Source organism: Phycodurus eques, chromosome 10, assembly GCF_024500275.1.
Source record: "Phycodurus eques isolate BA_2022a chromosome 10, UOR_Pequ_1.1, whole genome shotgun sequence".
Taxonomy (NCBI): Eukaryota; Metazoa; Chordata; class Actinopteri; order Syngnathiformes; family Syngnathidae; genus Phycodurus; species Phycodurus eques.
The window spans coordinates 10,134,038-10,153,202 of NC_084534.1; the positions used below are offsets into that span (position 1 = coordinate 10,134,038).

The 19,165-nt window shown below is 40.2% G+C and overlaps 1 protein-coding gene across 1 annotated transcript in view; it reads right to left on the minus strand.

The window, feature by feature from the left end:
- The window catches only part of slc2a9l2 (solute carrier family 2 member 9, like 2), a 73,118-nt gene extending 67,250 nt beyond the window's left edge, over positions 1 to 5,868 (minus strand). The window contains exons 1-2 of the mRNA XM_061687425.1: positions 5,704 to 5,868; positions 3,811 to 3,912 (exon numbers count right to left, since the gene is read on the minus strand). Of these exons, the coding sequence (XP_061543409.1) occupies positions 3,811 to 3,912; positions 5,704 to 5,766 (165 nt within the window). The 5' untranslated portion in view covers positions 5,767 to 5,868. The remainder of the gene's footprint in view (positions 1 to 3,810; positions 3,913 to 5,703) is intronic.
- Positions 5,869 to 19,165: the final 13,297 nt, after the last annotated feature.

The following is a 19,165-nucleotide window of genomic DNA, read 5'->3' on the forward strand; positions in this document are numbered from 1 at the left end:
AAAGAGCTAAAATCACCCAGTATAATTTCTTTACACTGAAATAATGACTTAAAATAACAGCAATACCACCGCCTTTTTTCCCTCTTCGACACTTGTTCATAAAATTAAAATTTTCTGGTGTTGCCTCATAAAATGGTATTACAGCTACTTTCTGTTAACCACATTTCATTTAGTAACAAAAAGTCCAGATCATAGGTTGTAATGATGTCATTAATCAACATTGATTTAAAAGTGGGTCAAATCTATTTGTAAGTCTGATGTCAATGTTTTGCATTGACTCACACCCTTTTTTCTTGCCCTTCGCTGTAGCGACCGTCCACGGCCGCTCACTCGTCGTTGAAGCAGCCCGCAACGCAGGCCCGCCAGATTCCTCGGTAATCTGCTGCTGTTGTGTCCTCCATTTTAGATGTTGTCCCATATCTTTGGGCTTTGCTCCCAGTAAATTCCAGGGAGAACTGCTATATGGTCCATGACAGTTATCGCAGTCCACATCCGTCCTCTTTGTTGAGATAAGTGGCTGTCTGTTAGCACACTTCTGCTCACTATTGTGAGACATCGGTAGAGTGGTTTCCTTCCCCGGCTGTCCATTTACATCCACATACACTTCAAGACGGTGGATTTTCGTTTCCAGGATTGACATCCTCTGCAGCAGTCCGTGATAGTCCTCAGTGGAAAAGGGATTGCTGGTCTTGTTGCTAATAGCAGGCTTGTGCTAATTAGCAGGCCACGCTCACGTAATGGTGAGAGGGTATCAGAAAATATTGGAATATAACAACAACTGACTGTATCTACAAAAAAAAGGTACAGTCCCACAGATTTTAAAATATACAGGAGCCGCTACTTCTAATTTCTCTTTGAAGAAAAACAAGCTTATCAGCAAGAAAGAATGCAAACAAAGGCGAAGCAAGCAGAGCGAGTAAAAAAGCGTCTGCACTGTACGAGAGCAAGCGCAAGAAGAACATTAGCCCTATTTTATGTAAACATGTATCTTCTGCGGTAAATTCTGTTCTCTCGCTCTCTCTCTCTCTCACACACACACACACACACACACACACACACAAACACACACACACAGTCCCTCTCTCTCTCTCTCTCTCTCTCTCTCTCACTCACTCACACACACACACACACACGCACACACTTGATCAATAAGTCTGGTCAGCAAACAGTAATGTTTCTGTAAGCCTCTATGCATTTGCTGGGTTTTTTTCCACTTAAAAATTGAAATGGCGGCAGGTGTGTGTGGACTCCCATTGAACATGAGTTTGAATGTGATCTGTCACATGTTAGTTATAAGAAGGGAGTGCATCCTTGTGCAACCAGATTTCCATCCAGCCAATTTCTGTGCCACTTACCCTCACTAGAGTTGCAGGTATGCTGGAGCCTATCCCAGCTGACTCTGGGCGAGAGGCGGGGTATACCCTGAACTGGTTGCCAGCCAATCGCAGGGCACATATAGACAAACAACCATTCGCACTCACATTCACACCTACGGGCAATTTAGAGTCTTTAATTAACCTACCACGCATGTTTTTGGGATGTGGGAGGAAACCGGAGTACCCGGAGAAAACTCACAAAGGCACAGGGAGAACATGCAAACTCCACACAGGCGAGGCCGGATTTGAACCCGGGTCCTTAGAAGCTGTGAGGCAGATGTGCTAACCAGTCGTCCACCGTGCCGTCGCAACCAGATTTATTTCTATTTAAACTTTCTTTAACCAGGTATAAGACCAGTTAAAACAGAACATCTCTTTTGCAATGGTGACCTGGCCAAGAAGGCAGCAAGTTAAATGTGAAGTCCACTTCAATCACATTGAAGTTTATTTTCACCTCCCCTTTCAAAAAGATACAAAAATAAATCACTTGAGTTGTACATATTCTAGGGCACATTAAGGGTGGAAAAGGTTTTAAAATTATTTATCTTGGTCAAAATTCTTTTACAACACAAAAACCTGGCATTTGAACAGCGATGTCTATACTTTTTGTATCCGCTGCCGCCCTGCTCCTGTTTTTGTAATCTGCCTGGTGAGCATATGGTATGTGCTGTAGTGTTTTTAAAAAAAAATTTAAGCATCTCTTTTTGGAAGTGCTGTGAGTTGTGTGAAGTGACATGCACAAAGCTGCGAGAGAGAAAAAAGATTAGTGTGGCAAGGCATGCCTCCAATCCATATACAGTAAGAGAGTTAGACTGTGTGTGATGCAATCGTATCATGTATTGTTTTTTAAGTAAATTTAAATGTGCACATGTGCAGTTAAAAACGTGCTTGTGACGTTAATTGGGACATGGGTTTATTAAAGCCCGGATAAAAACGGTTGTGTTACGTCAGACAAACAAAACATGTGAGTGACTCGCTGTTGCAGCGACCCCCTGACAGGAAAAAGGCAAAATTCAGTTCTTCTTAGTTCCATGTAGGCTAAAAAGCTAAATAAGCAAATTGAATGCATGCTAATAGTTGGAGAGGATTCATTGGGTGGCACGGTGGACGACTGGTTAGAGCGTCTGCCTCACAGTTCTGAGGAGCGGGGTTCAATCCCCGGTCCCGCCTGTGTGGAGTTTGCATGTTCTCCCCATGCCTGCGTGGGTTTTCTCCGGGCACTCCGGTTTCCTCCCACATCCCAAAAACATGCATGGTAGGTTAATTGACAACTCTAAATTGACTGTAGGGTGTGAATGTGAGTGCGAATGGTTGTTTGTTTGTATGTGCCCTGGGATTGGCTGGCAACCAGTTCAGAGTGTACCCCGCCTCCTGCCCGACGATAGCTGGGATAGGCTCCAGCATGTCTGCGACCCTAGTGAGGACAAGCGGCTCAGAAAATGGATGGATGGAAGGATGGATTCATTGTTTGTTTACAGCTTTTTATGGCAAGCTACTGGGTGAGTATTAAATCAGCAGCTAATTTAAGTTTCTATTTTGCACTTACTGTGGATATATGTATGCCCTTACACATAGCGAATACATTTATTTTGTACACACTTTACTTTATATGGTGTGATGGGTCAGTTGAGCCTTTCAAATTTTCCAGATGGATGTGGAAATTTATGTAAATTTAAAATTATTTCTAAAAACGTTGTTTTACAAGAGGTACGTACAGTTTATAGATCTACTGTGATCTAGAAGGTGCAACTGTAAATGAAAACATTGATTCTTAATATTGTTGAAATTGCACTCATTTTTGTTATGATGTTTGAGATTGTTCATATGATTTGAAACAAGATTTGCAACAAGATAATCAATAAATGTGAATACTTTCCCAAATGTAGTTGAAATTATGTGCACCCAAAAAAATTGTAATAAAATTGACAAACGTGGGTAGTTGTTTAGCTAAATTTGAGCCTGTGCACTTTCAGCTTGTTTCAATAAATGTGTCGCTTGAAATTATATGTAAATGTACGATAAAAAATCTTATCCACTCTAGGCATTAAATTGAAATCGGGCACAGACCAGAAATGTAAATCCAACCTACTGGTCATCCAAAACCAACCAAAATCAATTTGATTGTTTTATATCTGTGCCATAGTGGTTTTCAAACAAATATTTACTGTAATTATGACGTAACTGCTGCATTAGCGTAGGTTAGTGATAGACTGACACAAATATGGGTTGAGTAGCAACTGGGGAAAAAAAAAAAAAAAAGAGTTTGCGCTTAATCCTATCGTTAGTAAAAGTGAAGACAATTGATATGGCAGGCTTTTTCTGTAACATTGTATCTAGTCATGTTTACTGCGTTCCACTCATGACTATATGAAATGAGGTAGGAAAACAAGAGCGGAATGATGATGCTTGCATACTCGAGAGCAGTTTAGCTTACCAATGCTGGAGCATTGACGACAGACAGGTTGTAGCCGTAAAGGAAAGACGAGCCAAAGGCACCAAAGAAGGCTGCACACAGCAGACAGGATGTCACCCGCTGCTATTGAGGGAGCACACAAAAGTGCCATTCGTCATAAAAACTCAGGTTAGAGGTTTTGCAAGGAAAATCAAACTGTTGTTGATCAAAGTCAAGGTTAATTCAAAAACAAGAACTTCCATTATGTACTGTGTACTGTATGTACTTTTGTTTTACGCTGCTGTGTGCAGCCAGGTCAGCATAGCAACAGAGATTATGTTCTTAGTTACCTTACCTAGATAAATAATACTAATAAATGTACTACGTCAGCAATCTGGGTCATTTAACATTAACTGCTACAACATATGGTAGATTGAATTGCTACTGTAAGAAGCAATACAAATCATTGTATTCTGTTTTTATTTATGTTTAACACAACGTCCCAACTTCAATGGAATTGGAGTTGAATGCAATACATGGAGGAGGTAAACCATACACAACATACTGCTCTTTACATGAGCTAAGATGGAGTATGCAGATGTGTGCAAACAAGTCCAGAGTATAATTTGAATGACTTTGGCCATTGGGAGTTAATGAACTGTATGAAATGTACTTAAAATTCATGGCACTGTGCTATAGATAATGACACATTTTGTCGGGAAAGCTGACATTTAGGCAATGTAATATTATTAAAAGAATAATCTGCGACTATCTTGGAAAATCATGTTTTTATTCATTTATTATTTATATAGTACTGTATTTTATTTTCACAAATATTGTCTAAAACATTTGAAATGTACCTATTGTGGGCTGATGAAGTTGGATGGTTCAATAGCGTGGCTTGTTCATGTTACAGTATACACAGTATATACTATACCGTAATATAGCAAACTACTGCGTAAATGAATAAATTAATTACAATTTCTATTCTAAGCAAATGTGCATGGTAAAGGTTAGGTCGAATGATTCCACCTTCTTCCCTTATTTGTTTCGCACGGTTGACTGAATACACATCTGATTATTCGCTGTAATTTTCAAGCATGGCATCAGTGAAAGGGATGAATGTAAATTGCACCATGTTAAAATATCCAATTTGATTAATATTATGATGAACTACATTTGTAATGTACAGCTCGTATAATGTATAATCCAGGCAAGGAATATAGTCTAAGCACATCTGTTCTACGACGCTGTACAAAAACAAACACTTTTTGATGAAGGAAGAATAGTTTCACATGTGCCTTACAATTATTTTGTTTGCTGAAATGTTCAATGAAAGTATATTTCAGAAGCGATGTATCTTCACTGTTAAAATACAGCAACAAGGATCAACCATAATTATATTAGGGGGAGAAAATGTGAATTTGATTATAAATCAAAGCATCAAGCTGGAGGGGGGTAATGAGCAAACAAAATAATAAGATAAATTATGATTTTGTAAATTAGGTGATTTAATACATGCTGTTAGAAAATCATTTTCCTATCAGTATACATAATTACAGTGTACAATAGATCGATCCCGTTCAGCTATCATTTTTTGCTCAGTTAATACAGTACTTCATTCAGTCATTATAAGACATTTGTTTTTGTCCAACATGAATGTGCACGCATAATGTTCACCACATTTAAAATGCTGTCAACGTATGACTTAAGCTATATCGCAGATAAGTGTTTGTATATTATTATATTTTGAAAGCATGTGACTATGTATCTAATGGGCCTGCTTTACTTTTGTTGCTGTCCTGCTCATTTTCTGTACTAATCTGCAGTATATCCACTGAAACATTTGCACCTTTTACTGCCTAAACATGCATAGCTGAAATACTGTCGATAAACATAGCTCAACATAGCTTTGTTGCTATTCCATACACTAACCTTTGCAGGGGTTTTGTCAGAGCCACTCTGTTCAGCTGGGTCAGACATCTGCGGTTTATCCATTTTAGGGATTCAGGAATCCCTTGATGTGAAAGACATGGACATAATCTATATAAATTTGTCATACCTTCAGTTTATCTAGAACACATAAGCAGAAAACGCACATTTCACAACCAATATGAGGAAGTGTGAAAATTCTAAAGAAAATCTGTTTCAAAAGGAAATGACTTTGCCACATTACAGCACCAGTCACAAGTTTGGGATTTAATCTTGAGACAGAGGCAATAATGACAAATTAACTTTACAACTGGTAAGAGCTTTGTTATTGGGTGAGTAACCTTGGATAAATAAGCACTAAAGATTTTTAGCCATATTCTCAACAATACAACTTCCATTAAAACTGGGGTATCATATTACAGTGGGTACGGAAAGTTTTCAGACCCCCTTAAAGTTTTCACTCTTTGTTATATTGCAGCTATTTGTTAAAACCATTTAAGTTCATTTTTTCGTCATTAATGTACACACAGCACCCCATATTAACAGAAAAAAAACGTAATCGTTGAAATGTTTCCTGATTTATTAAAAAAGAAAAACTGAAATATCACACAGCCATAAGTATTCAGACCCTTTGCTGTGACACTCATATTTAACGCGGGTGCTGTCCATTTCTTATGATCATCCTTAAAATGGTTCTACACATTCATTGGAGTCCGGTTGTGTTTGATTATACTGATTGGACTTGATTAGGAAAGCCACACCCCTGTCTATATAAGACCTTACAGCTCACAGTGCATGTCAGAGCAAATGAGAATCATGAGGTCAAAAGAACTGCCTGAAGAGCCCAGAGACCGAATTGTGGCAAGGCACAGATCTGGGCAAGGTTACAAAAAAAATTCTGCTGCACTTAAGGTTGCTAAGTGGCCTCCATAATCCTGAAATGGAAGACGTTGGGGACGATCAGAAACCCTTTTAGAGCTGGCCGTCCGCCCAAACCTAGCAATCGGGGAAGAAGAGCCTTGGTGAGAGAGGTAAAGAAGAACCCAAAGATCACTGTGGCTGAGCTCCAGAGATGCAGTCGGGAGATGGGAGAAAGTTCTAGAAAGTCAACCATCACTCCAGCCCTCCACCAGTCGGGGATTTATGGCAGAGACGCCCGGCGGAAGCCTCTCCTCAGTGCAAGACACATGAAAGCCCGCATGGAGTTTGCTAAAAAACAATTTTTTTTTAAAAATTAAAAATCTGAAGGACTCAAAAGATGGGGAGAAATAAGATTTTCTGGTCTAATGAGACCAAGATAGAAATTGTTGGCCTTAATTCTAAGTGGCATGTGTGAAGAAAACCAGGCACTGCTCATCACCTGTCCAATACAGTCCAAACAGTGAAGCATGGTGGTGGCAGCATCATCCTGTGGGGGTGTTATTCAGCTGCAGGGACAGGACGACTAGTTGCAATCAAAGGAAAGATGAATGCGGCCAAGTACAGGGATATCCTGGATGACAACCTTCTCCAAAGTGCTCAGGAAGTCAGACTGGGCCGAAGGTTCACCTTCAAACAAGACAATGACTCTCAGCACACAGCTAAAATAACAAAGGACTGGCTTCAGAACAACTTGAATGGCCCAGCCAGAGCCCTGACTTAAACCCAATTGAGCATCTCTGGAAAGACCTGAAAATTGCTGTCTACCAACGTTAACCAGCCAATCTGACAGAACTGGAGAGGATCTGCAAGGGGAAATGGCAGAGGATCTCCAAATCCAGGTGGGAAAAACTGCATCATTCCCCAAAAGACTCATCGCTGTATTAGCGCAAAAGGCTGCTTCTACTAAATACTGAGCAAAGGGTCTGAATACTTATGGCTGTTTCAGTTTTTCTTTTTTAACAAATCTGCAAAGATTTCAACAATTATTTTTTTTCTGTCAATATAAGGTCAGTCCAAACAGTGAAGCATGGTGGTGGCAGCATCATCCTGTGGGGGTGTTATTCAGCTGCAGGGACAGGACGACTAGTTGCAATCAAAGGAAAGATGAATGCGGCCAAGTACAGGGATATCCTGGATGATAACCTTCTCCAAAGTGCTCAGGAAGTCAGACTGGGCCTAAGGTTCGGCTTAAAAAAAGACAATGACCATAAGCACACAGCTAAAATAACGGAGTGGCTTCAGAACTCCGTGACTGTTTTTGAATGGCCCAGCCAGAGCCCTGACTTAAACCCAACTAAGCATCTCTGGAAAGAAATGGCTCCCCACCAACGTTCATCATCCAACCTGACAGAACTGGAGAGAATCTGCAAGGAGGAATGTCAAAGCCCAAAATCCAGGTGTGAAAAACTTGTTGCATCATTCCTAAACAGACTCATGGCTGTATTAGCTCAAAAGGGTGCTTCTACTAAATACTGAGCAAAGGGTCTGAATACTTATGGTTGTGTGATATTTCAGTTTTTCTTTTTAATAAATCTGCAAAAATGTCTTCAATTCCTTTTTTTTATGTCAATATGGGTTGCTGTGTGTACATTAATGTGGAAAAAATGAACTGAAATGATTTTAGCAAATGGCTGCAATATAGAAAACAGTGAAAATTTTAAGGGGGTCTGAATACTTTCCGTACCCACTGTATAAGATGCTATAATATAAGTGTTTATATAGATTATGAAATAAATATGCATTTATATTTTGAGCTTTAGGCTCACACAAACAAACACACACACACAACTCAGTGTGAAAACGGGAGGGTGCGCACCAAGTAACTAAAGAACATTAAAAGTCCATCCATCCATTTTCTGTAGCACTTGTCCTCATCTGGAGCCTTAGCTGACAATGGCCAAGAGATAAAAGTAGACTGCTTATCATTTAAAATACTATTAGCATTATTTTGGGGCATTTGAAACTGTTAGGAATTCTGTTTTTCAAGCTATTTTGTCTTACAAATCCAATCGAAACATGGACAAACTTTAATTTATTAGTAGCTAGCGGGATTCTTCTTCATTCCTCTAAAAAGCCATCTTGCACTATAAACCCAGATTTATATTGAACTCAGAGACGTGTATATATAATTTAAATTAATCTCATTTGTTAATATTACTTGTTGATTGTGATTAAACAACTTTTACACGTACTTTCTTCGTGGAATTGTACTTTTAAGTCAAATCAATCGTTTTTACTCCAACCAACTGGTTTTGTATTACTAATTTACCAATATTACTTGTGAAGTTTGAGTAAATTGTATTTTTTCATTGCTTATCTTAATGTAATTATGTGTTTGACCTCAAACAATACAGACATTGGCCCCACCCCCGCCAATGCACAGGTCCGCCAGAGATCTAGTTTATGCCAGTTTTGAGAGATGGATGAGCTTTGATTTTGAATTTAGTGAGACAAAGCACACTGTTAGACATTCCTGTTAATTCTACAGTTGTTTACCACATACTTTACAGTGAAATACTTTCAAGTGATTAATAGTAGTAATAACAGTAATTAACTATAGTTTGCACTGCATCATGGGATTTTTGATGACGTCACACAGAGAGTGACTGTATTTGGCATGCAGCAGAATTGTGAAGCTGTGTGGTTCCCAGTATGCATTGTGCCATAAAATGTTGACTTGTTGCTGTAATAAAGATGTTAATCCTGAGGATTAACGTAACTTGATCATGTGTGTTCGCTACCCGTAGTTCGTTGATTGTGTGTCTTATTTAACTCTTGTGTTACATTTATGTTGCAGTGTTTTCATGAAACCCTGACTGAGGGTTGTGTGCAACAGAGTGACAACCTGGTCAGTTCTGCTTGATCCTAAGTGAAGCTAAAACAAGTGTCACCAGGAGACAAATCAGCTACATTATACATAAGTGCATACTTCCCTTTGTTTGCTAAATTTGTACTACTTCTTGTACAAGGCAAAAGAGCTCCCATTTGATTTGTGACTCATCAGCACCACAATGAATGAAAACACTAATTTGACGCAGTTGTTGAGTCTATCCAGGGTTTACAATGTATTTAACAAACTGAGTTAAATGAGTGGCACAATAGGTATGCTATATTTATATAGATTTATAGTGTACTGAACAAGCTACCGTCACTTCTCATGTATAATGCGCACCCCCCCAAAAAAATTTCAAAAATCAATGGTGCGCATTATACATAGGTATAGGGGATAATAAAAAAACAAAACTTTCCCATTTTATAAATGTATGCCGCCATCTAGAGGTTATGAAAAAGCGGTTATGTTTTGTTTGATGAGAATGCTTTTCTGAAATGCTTGACAGTTTAATTCGAATACTATTAAAATAAAACTAAATGTGTTTCGCCTGGCCCTTCATGTTTTCTTTCTAATTTCCTCTAAATAAGAAGCCAAAGCCTCAGTGGTATATATCAGTAGATTCAGTGCAGTTGTTAGATAAAGTATATGATACAGCAAACTGCTGTCAGTGGACAAGAGAATCTATTGTAATGGACACACTCTTGCCCGATAGACCTGTGACCCCAAAAAACTCCAGACCAAGCAGCATCACTATTGACGCTCCTGCCCGCCGAAGTGGACGACCACGGAGCACAGCAGATTCAACTTCGCACACAGACGCAAAGTGAATTACAAGTCGAAACATCAAAGCGAGACACAGACACCTGGTTTAGAATGCGGACACTAAGTGAATTACAAACCCACAGAGCATCAAAGCTTAAAGAAAGACAACGCTAAATTAATTAACTTCCATCATCAGCCAGCCTGGGGAGCCTCAACAACAAAGACTTCTCCTTCCTGCTGTGCACCGTGACACCTGCACATCTCGGCTGGGACAATAGACGATACATGAGCGACCCCCACAGGTGGCGGAAAACCAATGCAAACCCGGATTAACTGATGCCAGTCTTCACTGGACTCGAATGTGATCTAATATTTGAAGAACTTTACATGAACGCCACTAGTGACTGTATTTCTGCAAACTTGAATGTCTGATGTCAAATCTGATGGCCATTTGCCGCTGGCTCCAGTCTGTGTCTCCACATTTTTGCTTCTCATAAAGTTTACAGCAACCCCCCGCAGCCATTGTCGTCTCCAACAGACGTTCCTTGTGGCCTCCACATGCACCCTTCTGGGAGCTTTCCTGCATCACACTCCCACACCCTTATCTGATTTAAGTTTTATCCTTTCTGCAATAAAACACACATGCTCACACCCAGACCAGTTACACAATAAAACCATATAACACATTACTAAAAACAATAAAGTTAATCAGTTTGAACATTAAATGTCTTGTCTTTGTAGTGTATTCAATTAAAATATAGGTCGAACATGATTTGCAAATAATTGTATTCTGTTTTTATTTATGTTTAACACAACGTCCCAACTTCATTGGAATTGGGTTTGTACATCTAAAAAGTGATGTGGTGCCCCTTTACTAGATAAAATAGCTTGATTTATAATGCAGTAATTTTAAATTACGCTAAACCAGAAGTATTGCAGGCGTTGCTTCCAGCTTATTATTTTCTCCTAAATTAATTACATTTTTATTCAACTAATATAGGCTACACTGTTATTTGGATGGTTGCCAAGACAAACAAGTGGCAGTACTTGTAGAAATAGTAGCAGTTATAATTATTTTTTTTTACAATTGCCCACTAAGATAATTATGTGATGTTCAAATATTGCATCAAAAACAAACATAAAAGAAGGACACTGTCACTACACTTACTAAGGCAAACAAAAAGGAGACAAATTAAACAACAATCAAAAGTTGCAGGAACCCGCCTCTCTACATAATTAGTGCTTGTGTCTGTACTACCATTTACAACTTTACTATGACAATCAAAAAAGTAAGTGGTGGCCTGGCCTACCTGTATCTTTTTTCATTCTATGCTACTCACCCAGGTGTATATCCGGTGCTTCCAGAAGGTCTACTGACTCACTCACTATCTGTAGCTCGGATTCTATCAACATCCCACCAATGATTAACTTTCACGAGTCTGTCTGTGGGTTTGTCAGGTTATCTCTTAGAACTACGGAAACATCAGAACAGCTGTAATGTATCTAATAACAGCTTTGACTCTCACACTGCAGCACCAACAGATAATGAAACAAAAATGAGTCCAAATGTATTTATCTCCATAGATCAAAGACATGTTATTTGTCCTTATAGTCTTCACACCCAAATCTGAGTTCAAAGAGACATAAGGTATCGTACAACATGTTGACTGCTCATGATACACCTGGAAAGAAAGAGCTGTTCAAAGATATAGCAGTAAATGCTGATCATCTGGAGGACCAGATTGGGGGGGGGGGGGGGGGGGGGGGGGGGGATGTAAGAGATGGGGGGGGGGGGGGGTATGTAAGAGGTTAAAACTGTTTTCTCTGCTGTCGACAAAAACAATTAGGAAATTAACGTTTCTCTGGCCATTGAACTTTAAATAATCACAACTTATATTGCTCTCTCTGAAAGCATAAACACAACCTTTCTGCTTTTGATGAGGGATTACTTCGATACATGTGAGTGTACTAATAATTTTGTTCTTCTTTCATTTACCAGCGCTACTCCTCCTATATGATAAACCAGTGGAAGGTTCCCTCCAGCTCACCCATGCTCCATTTTTGTAATTCTTGCCTTCGAACACGTACGGAACACACAGTTTTTTGACAAAATTGACAAAAAGTCCACATGAAAAAAGAAAGGTATCCCAATCAGTTGACCAAGTGATCTGCGTTTAAACAGCAGACCTTCACATAGGATGTTGATGAGAATTCACAGAAACAAAAGAAACTGCTCTCCAGTTAAATGCAAATGTAATCCATGCTCGATAGTGGGTGTTTCTGCTACTAGTGCAGCTAGTACGGACACACAACAGCTATCTTCATGACCAAAAAAGTTCTCTCCTGGGGAAGTTTTCTCTCATCAATGACTGCTTTATCCTCACGCTGCATTTTAGTGTGCCCATTTCTACAGAATATACTGTAAGAAACATGGAAGAACATAGGAGCCATTTGTAAAATTCATGGAAGGCAATTCTACGTAACCATAAAAATTTACCAAATACATTTAAAGCAGTTTCACAGCAAGTGGCTGCAAATTTCAACAATAATATGAGCCCTGCCTTGTAAGCTCGTACTGTACATGATCAAGTAATGAAACTCGGCCTTTTAGGGTCAGCACCCCTGACACGCATCCTTTCTCTAGCTTGGAGCCTAGGTAACACAAGTGTTAGATTTCCACTTGAGAGCTCTAGCAGTCGGAAAATAGACTATCTCTGAGTGTGGTTAAGAAGACGTTCCACCGATGTGAATATTTTTGCAATCTTTAGATAATGCTTTCTTCTGTAGGATACATTAAACATATTTACTACATTTACTTTTGTTGAATATGAAATACTTTGCTATGCTCTGATAGAGGACGTGCTTCCACCCTTTTGTGTAACTATGTCCTTTAATATCATAATATTGTGTTTCCTCCAATCAGACAGTTGGGAAAAGCAAATATCAATACAGTCCTGGATTATTATGTCATCAGCTCCAATGTACATACACTTTTGGCAGGTCTTCATAATTAACCTGACTAAATCAGTGAGCCATTTTTCTTGCCAGGACAGTAAATGGGTGGATTTGCTATCATTACCACTGTAGACAAGTGTATAAAAACTCACCAGACTGCTTATCTTGGAACGTCCTCAACCAGAGTAACTGCAGGAAAGCCACGAAGAAAACTACACTCACGTGAGAACCAGTTGTCTAATTTAATTGACCAACAAAATAGAGGAGGGCTCAAAATTGCAGCGAGAGCCAAAACTATGCTGTGGTCTCCCCCAGACAGATGGCTTGATAAGATTAAAATGTTTTAGGCTAAAGCAAGAATTAGCATGTGACATGGTGGTATGGTCTGCCTATCCACAGTTTCTTCAACCAAATTCCATCCATCCATTTATTTCTCTCCCGATTGGAGCTTATCTTAGCCGACTTTGGGCCAGATGTGGGGTACAGCCTGGACTCGTTGCCAGCCACTCGCAGAGCACATATTGACAAACAGTAATTCACTCTCACATACAGCTAAGGATGATATACTTACTCTTCAATTAACCTTACATACATACTTTTTGGGAATGTGGAAGGAAACCAGAGTACCTGGAGAAAACCCACGCAAGCAGAGGGAGAACATGTAAAGAACCGACAACCGGTTTACATACAGTAAAAGGTGACAGAGTGGAGACTGTACAGAAGTACAAATACTTTGGTGTGCAGCTGGATTCAAGATTGGACTGTACTACCAATGCTTATGCCATGAAGGAGAGGAGAGAGTCGCCTGTACTTCTTGACAAGACTGAATTCCTTTAACATCTGGGAAAAAAAAAAAAAAAAAAAACGCTGTAGATGTTCTTCCAATCTGTGATGGAGATATAGAGGTACATTTTGTGCAAAAGTAAGTTGTAGTAGCCCCTCCAAAAGAAAATGGTAAAAAGAAAACAAAATTGTAGCAACACAAAATAAATTTGTAGCAGCACAAAAGGAAGAAAAAAATAGTAGCACAAAACACATTTGCAGTCGTAGCCACGGTTAGGGGTCACTAGTGTTTTTGCTGTTGTGTTGACACGAATCACTTTTGCACCCAACTTGTCACTGTAGAGCAAGCCCTCATGTATGCAGTTTTGTGTTGGGAGGGTAGCGTGAAATTTTTTTTTTTTTTTCTTAAAAAAAGCCAGCCTCTCTTGTAGGCACAGAGTTAGACACCCTGACATCTGTTTCAGAAAAAAGTACAATGAACAAGCTTCTGTCCATCATGGTTAATCCACAGCAACATCTCCAGGCAGAAGAGCAGCTGCTGTCACTGCCCTTATTATTATCAGGCTTGTATTGATACCGTGTTTATTTTTGTTTTCTTGTTTTTTATATTATTAGTAACAGGACATGCCTGCTTTGCCCTCCATCTACACACACACACACACAGACGTGATTGGGAGTTCAAATCTGGGCCCTGGTCTTCCTAAGTGGAGTTTGCATGTTCTCCCCATACTTGCGAGGGTTTTCTGCAAGTAGGCTACTCTGGCTTCCTCCCACATTCCAAACACATGCTTGGTCGGTTAATCGAAAATACTAGACTGTCCATAGTCAGCTGGATAGGCTGCAGCTCACCCAAAACATTAAAGAGGATAAGCAATCTAGAAAATATATGGATGCACATATATATGTGGTCATGAAACCAGATGAAAGCTGCTCATAAATCAGTACCAAGAACCCAAGTGCGCTTCAGCTTGAGGTCACAAACTGATGGCCAAACATCCTCCTCCAGAATTTTGGGGTAAAGAGCAGAATTTAAAAACAGAATTTTATCTTTACTTGGGTTATCTTTTTCTGATATTTGCATTTCTTAAACAAAGTGGGGAAAATATGCAAAAAAAAAAAAAAAAAATGGAGAAGGGGGCCAATACTTTTTCATAGCACTGTATATATCCATCCATCTGTGCATATTGCAGTATGAGTGGTTGTGGTTGACTTCTACTTTTCAAACTAAAACACTATTTGAAATAGCTCAAATGTCTGCCCAAGTCTGCAAATAGCTTTACCAAAGCAGTAGTAGCCTTACTTGACAAAATACAGGTGTCCACAAAGAGAATTTTAGTAGTGTTTATGAGAGCGTTCAGCTGTGTGTATGAGTGGCTCAGTACTGAGTATGAGAGCATGTCAGTTGTGTATATGAGGGAGAAAAGAAATCTGTTGTGTGTATGAGCGCTTTTCATTATTGTGTATGCCCTTCACAGACAAGTGAGCTGTGGTGGTTCATTTTGAGCAACATGATAATGTAGGAAACAGCAGAGGATTAATAATAATGTATCTATTATACATGTATAATATGTATAATTGTACAGCAGCACAGTGGGTCAACTGGTTAGCACATCCGCCTCACAGTTCTGAGGTCCTGGGTTAAAAATAAATCCAGCCATGTTTGAAGTATGCATGTTCCCTGCATGGGTTTTCTCCAAGCACTACGGTTTCCTCACATGTTCCCAAAACATGCATAGTAGGTTAATTGAAGACTAAATTGTTCATAGGTGTGAATGTAAATGTGAATGGTTGATTGTCTATTTGTGCCCTGCAATTGGGTGGGGACCAGTTCAGGATGTACCCCCCCCTCACCCAGTCAACTGGAATATGCTGCAGCACACTTGAGACCCTCGTGAGGATAACCAGTACAGAGAATATATACAGTGGGTACGGAAAGTATTTAGACCACCTAAAATTTTTCACTCGTTATATTGCAGCCGCGGCACGGTGGACGACTAGTTAGAGCGTCAGCCTCACAGTTCTGAGGACCCGGGTTCAATCCCCGGCCCCGCCTGTGGGGAGTTTGCATGTTCTCCCCGTGCCTGCGTGGGTTTTCTCCGGGCACTCTGGTTTCCTCCCACATCCCAAAAACATGCATTAATTGGAGACTCTAAATTGCCCGTAGGCATGACTGTGCGTGTGAATGGTTGTTTGTTTCTATGTGCCCTGCGATTGGCTGGCAACCAGTTCAGGGTGTACCCTGCCTCCTGCCCGATGACAGCTGGGATAGGCTCCAGCACGCCCGCGACCCTGGTGAGGAGAAGCGGCTCAGAAAATGGATGGATGGATATATTGCAGCCATTTCCTAAAATAATTTAAGTTCATTTTTTTCCTCAATGTACACACAGCCCCCCATATTGACAGAAAAAAACAGAATTGTTGATTTTTTGCAGATTTATTAAAAAAGAAAAACTGAAATATCACACAGCCATAAGTATTCAGACCCTTTGCTGTGACACATTTAACTCAGGTGCTGTCCATTTCTTCTGATCACTCTTGAGATGGTTCTATAGTAATTGGACTTGATTAGGAAAGCCACACACCATCTATAGAAGACCTTACAGCTCACAATGCATGTCAGAGCAAATGAGAATCATGAGGTCAAAGGAACTGCCTGAAGAGCTCAGAGACAGAATTGTGGCAGGGCACAGATCTGGCAAGGGGACAAAAAACTTCTGCTGCACTTAAGGTTCCCAAGAGCATAGTGGCCTCCATAATCCTTTAATGGAATATGTTTGGGACAACTAAAACCCTTCCTAGAGCTGACCGTCTGGCCAAACTGAGCAATTGGGGGAGTGGAGCCTTGGTGAGAGAGGTAAATAACCCCCCAAAGATCAGTGTGGCTGTGCTCCAGAGATGCAGTCGGGAGATGGGAGAAAGTTCTAGAAAGTCAACCATCACTCCAGCCCTCCACCAGTCAGGGCTTTATGGCAGAGTGGCCCGACGAAAGCATCTCGTCAGTGCAAGACACATGAAAGCCCGCATGGAGTTTCCTTTAAAAAATTACAAATCTGAAGGACTCAAAAGATGGGGAGAAATAAGATTTTCTGGTCTAATGAGACCAAGATAGAAATTGTTGGCCTTAATTCTAAGTGGCATGTGTGAAGAAAACCAGGCACTGCTCATCACCTGTCCAATACAGTCCAAACACTGAAGCATGGTGGTGGCAGCATCATCCTGTGGGGGTGTTATTCAGCTGCAGGGACAGGACGACTGGTTGCAATCAAAGGAAAGATGAATGCGGCCAAGTACAGGGATATCCTGGATGACAACCTTCTCCAAAGTGCTCAGGAAGTCAGACTGGGCCGAAGGTTCACCTTCAAACAAGACAATGACTCTAAGCACACAGCTAAAATAACAAAGGACTGGCTTCAGAACAACTTGAATGGCCCAGCCAGAGCCCTGACTTAAACCCAATTGAGCATCTCTGGAAAGACCTGAAAATTGCTGTCTACCAACGTTAACCAGCCAACCTGACAGAACTGGAGAGGATCTGCAAGGGGAAATGGCAGAGGATCTCCAAATCCAGGTGTGAAAAACTGCATCATTCCCCAAAAGACTCATGGCTGTATTAGCGCAAAAGGCTGCTTCTACTAAATACTGAGCAAAGGGCCTGAATACCTATGGCTGTTTCAGTTTTTCTTTTTTAACAAATCTGCAAAGATTTCAACAATTATTTTTTTCTGTCAATATAAGGTGCTGTGTGTACATTGAGGGAAACAATTTACTTACATGATTTTAGCAAACGGCTGCACTATAACAAAGAGTGAAAACTTTTAGTGGGTCTGAATACTTTCCGTACTCACTGTATATCTCAAAACTAATCGGGTGAAGCTTCATCATGCAACAAGACAATGACCCAAAACACACTGCCAACACAACAAAGGACTTCATCGGGGGGGGGAAGTGGAAGCTCTTAGACTGGCCAAGTCAATCACCGGACTTTAACACAATAGAGCATGCATTTTACCTCCTGAGGAGACTGAATGGAGAAACCCCCAGAAACAAACTGAAAGAAGCTGCAGTTAAGGCCTGGAAAAGCATTTGAAATGACGAATGCAACAGTCTGGTGAAGTCAATGGGTCGCAGGCTTGATGCAGTTATTGAAAGTAAGAGTTATGCCACCAAATATTAAATGTTACTCATTTTAATTTACCGCCTTGTTTCCGCGGAAACTCCTCTTTGTCTTCTTGACTTGGCGAAGCTCGTTTTCCTGCTTCCTCCACTTGCGAACCATGGATTCGTTGCTCTTGAATTCTCTCGCGGCTGCTCGATTCCCATGTTCCTCCGCGTAACTGATAGCTTGCAGTTTAAACTGTGCTTCGTAAGCGTGTCTCTTCGTAGGTGCCATTTTCGGGGGTCCTTAGCCAAACCGATGCACATACCGGAACTATATACCTACTGGGGGCGTGTCTTTAGCGTCCTCTGTCACGTGCATCCTTCTCCCTTTACGTCCGTATGCTGTCCTCAGTCAACCCTTCCTCTATATAAGCAGCGTGTCGGCAGTCAGTCAAGCGGCGCGCTCATCACACAAGAACATTTATAGATTTCGGAACTCGGTACAGATATATGGCACGCCGCATTATAAGGCGGGGTCCCCGTCCATTTTGGAGAAAATGTAAGACTCTTAAGTGCGCCTTATGGTCGTGAAAATAACAGTAATCATATCTGTTCCAATACTTTTGCACACTTGAAAAGTGGGTGACTTACAAAAAAGTGCTGTCCTGAATTGTTTAACAAATCTAGAAGTAAATACCATGAAATGAAAGCCGTAATTCTGAACCTTGGTCTCATATTCATCTTTTGATCATAAACCCAAATGTCTTCAGTATACAACAAAAACAAAGGAATTGAGCTTGCCGTTCCGATACTTTTGGAGGGACTCTATATCAATTTTATAAACAAACTGATTTTTATCACCATACTTGTGGTTGTTATTTAACATTGTGAGACTAGCAAATCTATTTGCTGGAATACTGACTAGCGTTTACATTCCCTTAGAAAGTTATAGGGTTGGAATGAATAAAACTTTCTATTTTGACTACAATGTATGAAATTATGCATTGGTAGTTTCATTAATTACTTTCAATGTCAACTGACCGTGGTATAAGTGGGTTAATGCCTTTCGAGGTGTACAATTATCAGGTAATTAACCTACTTCGCGTAGGCAAC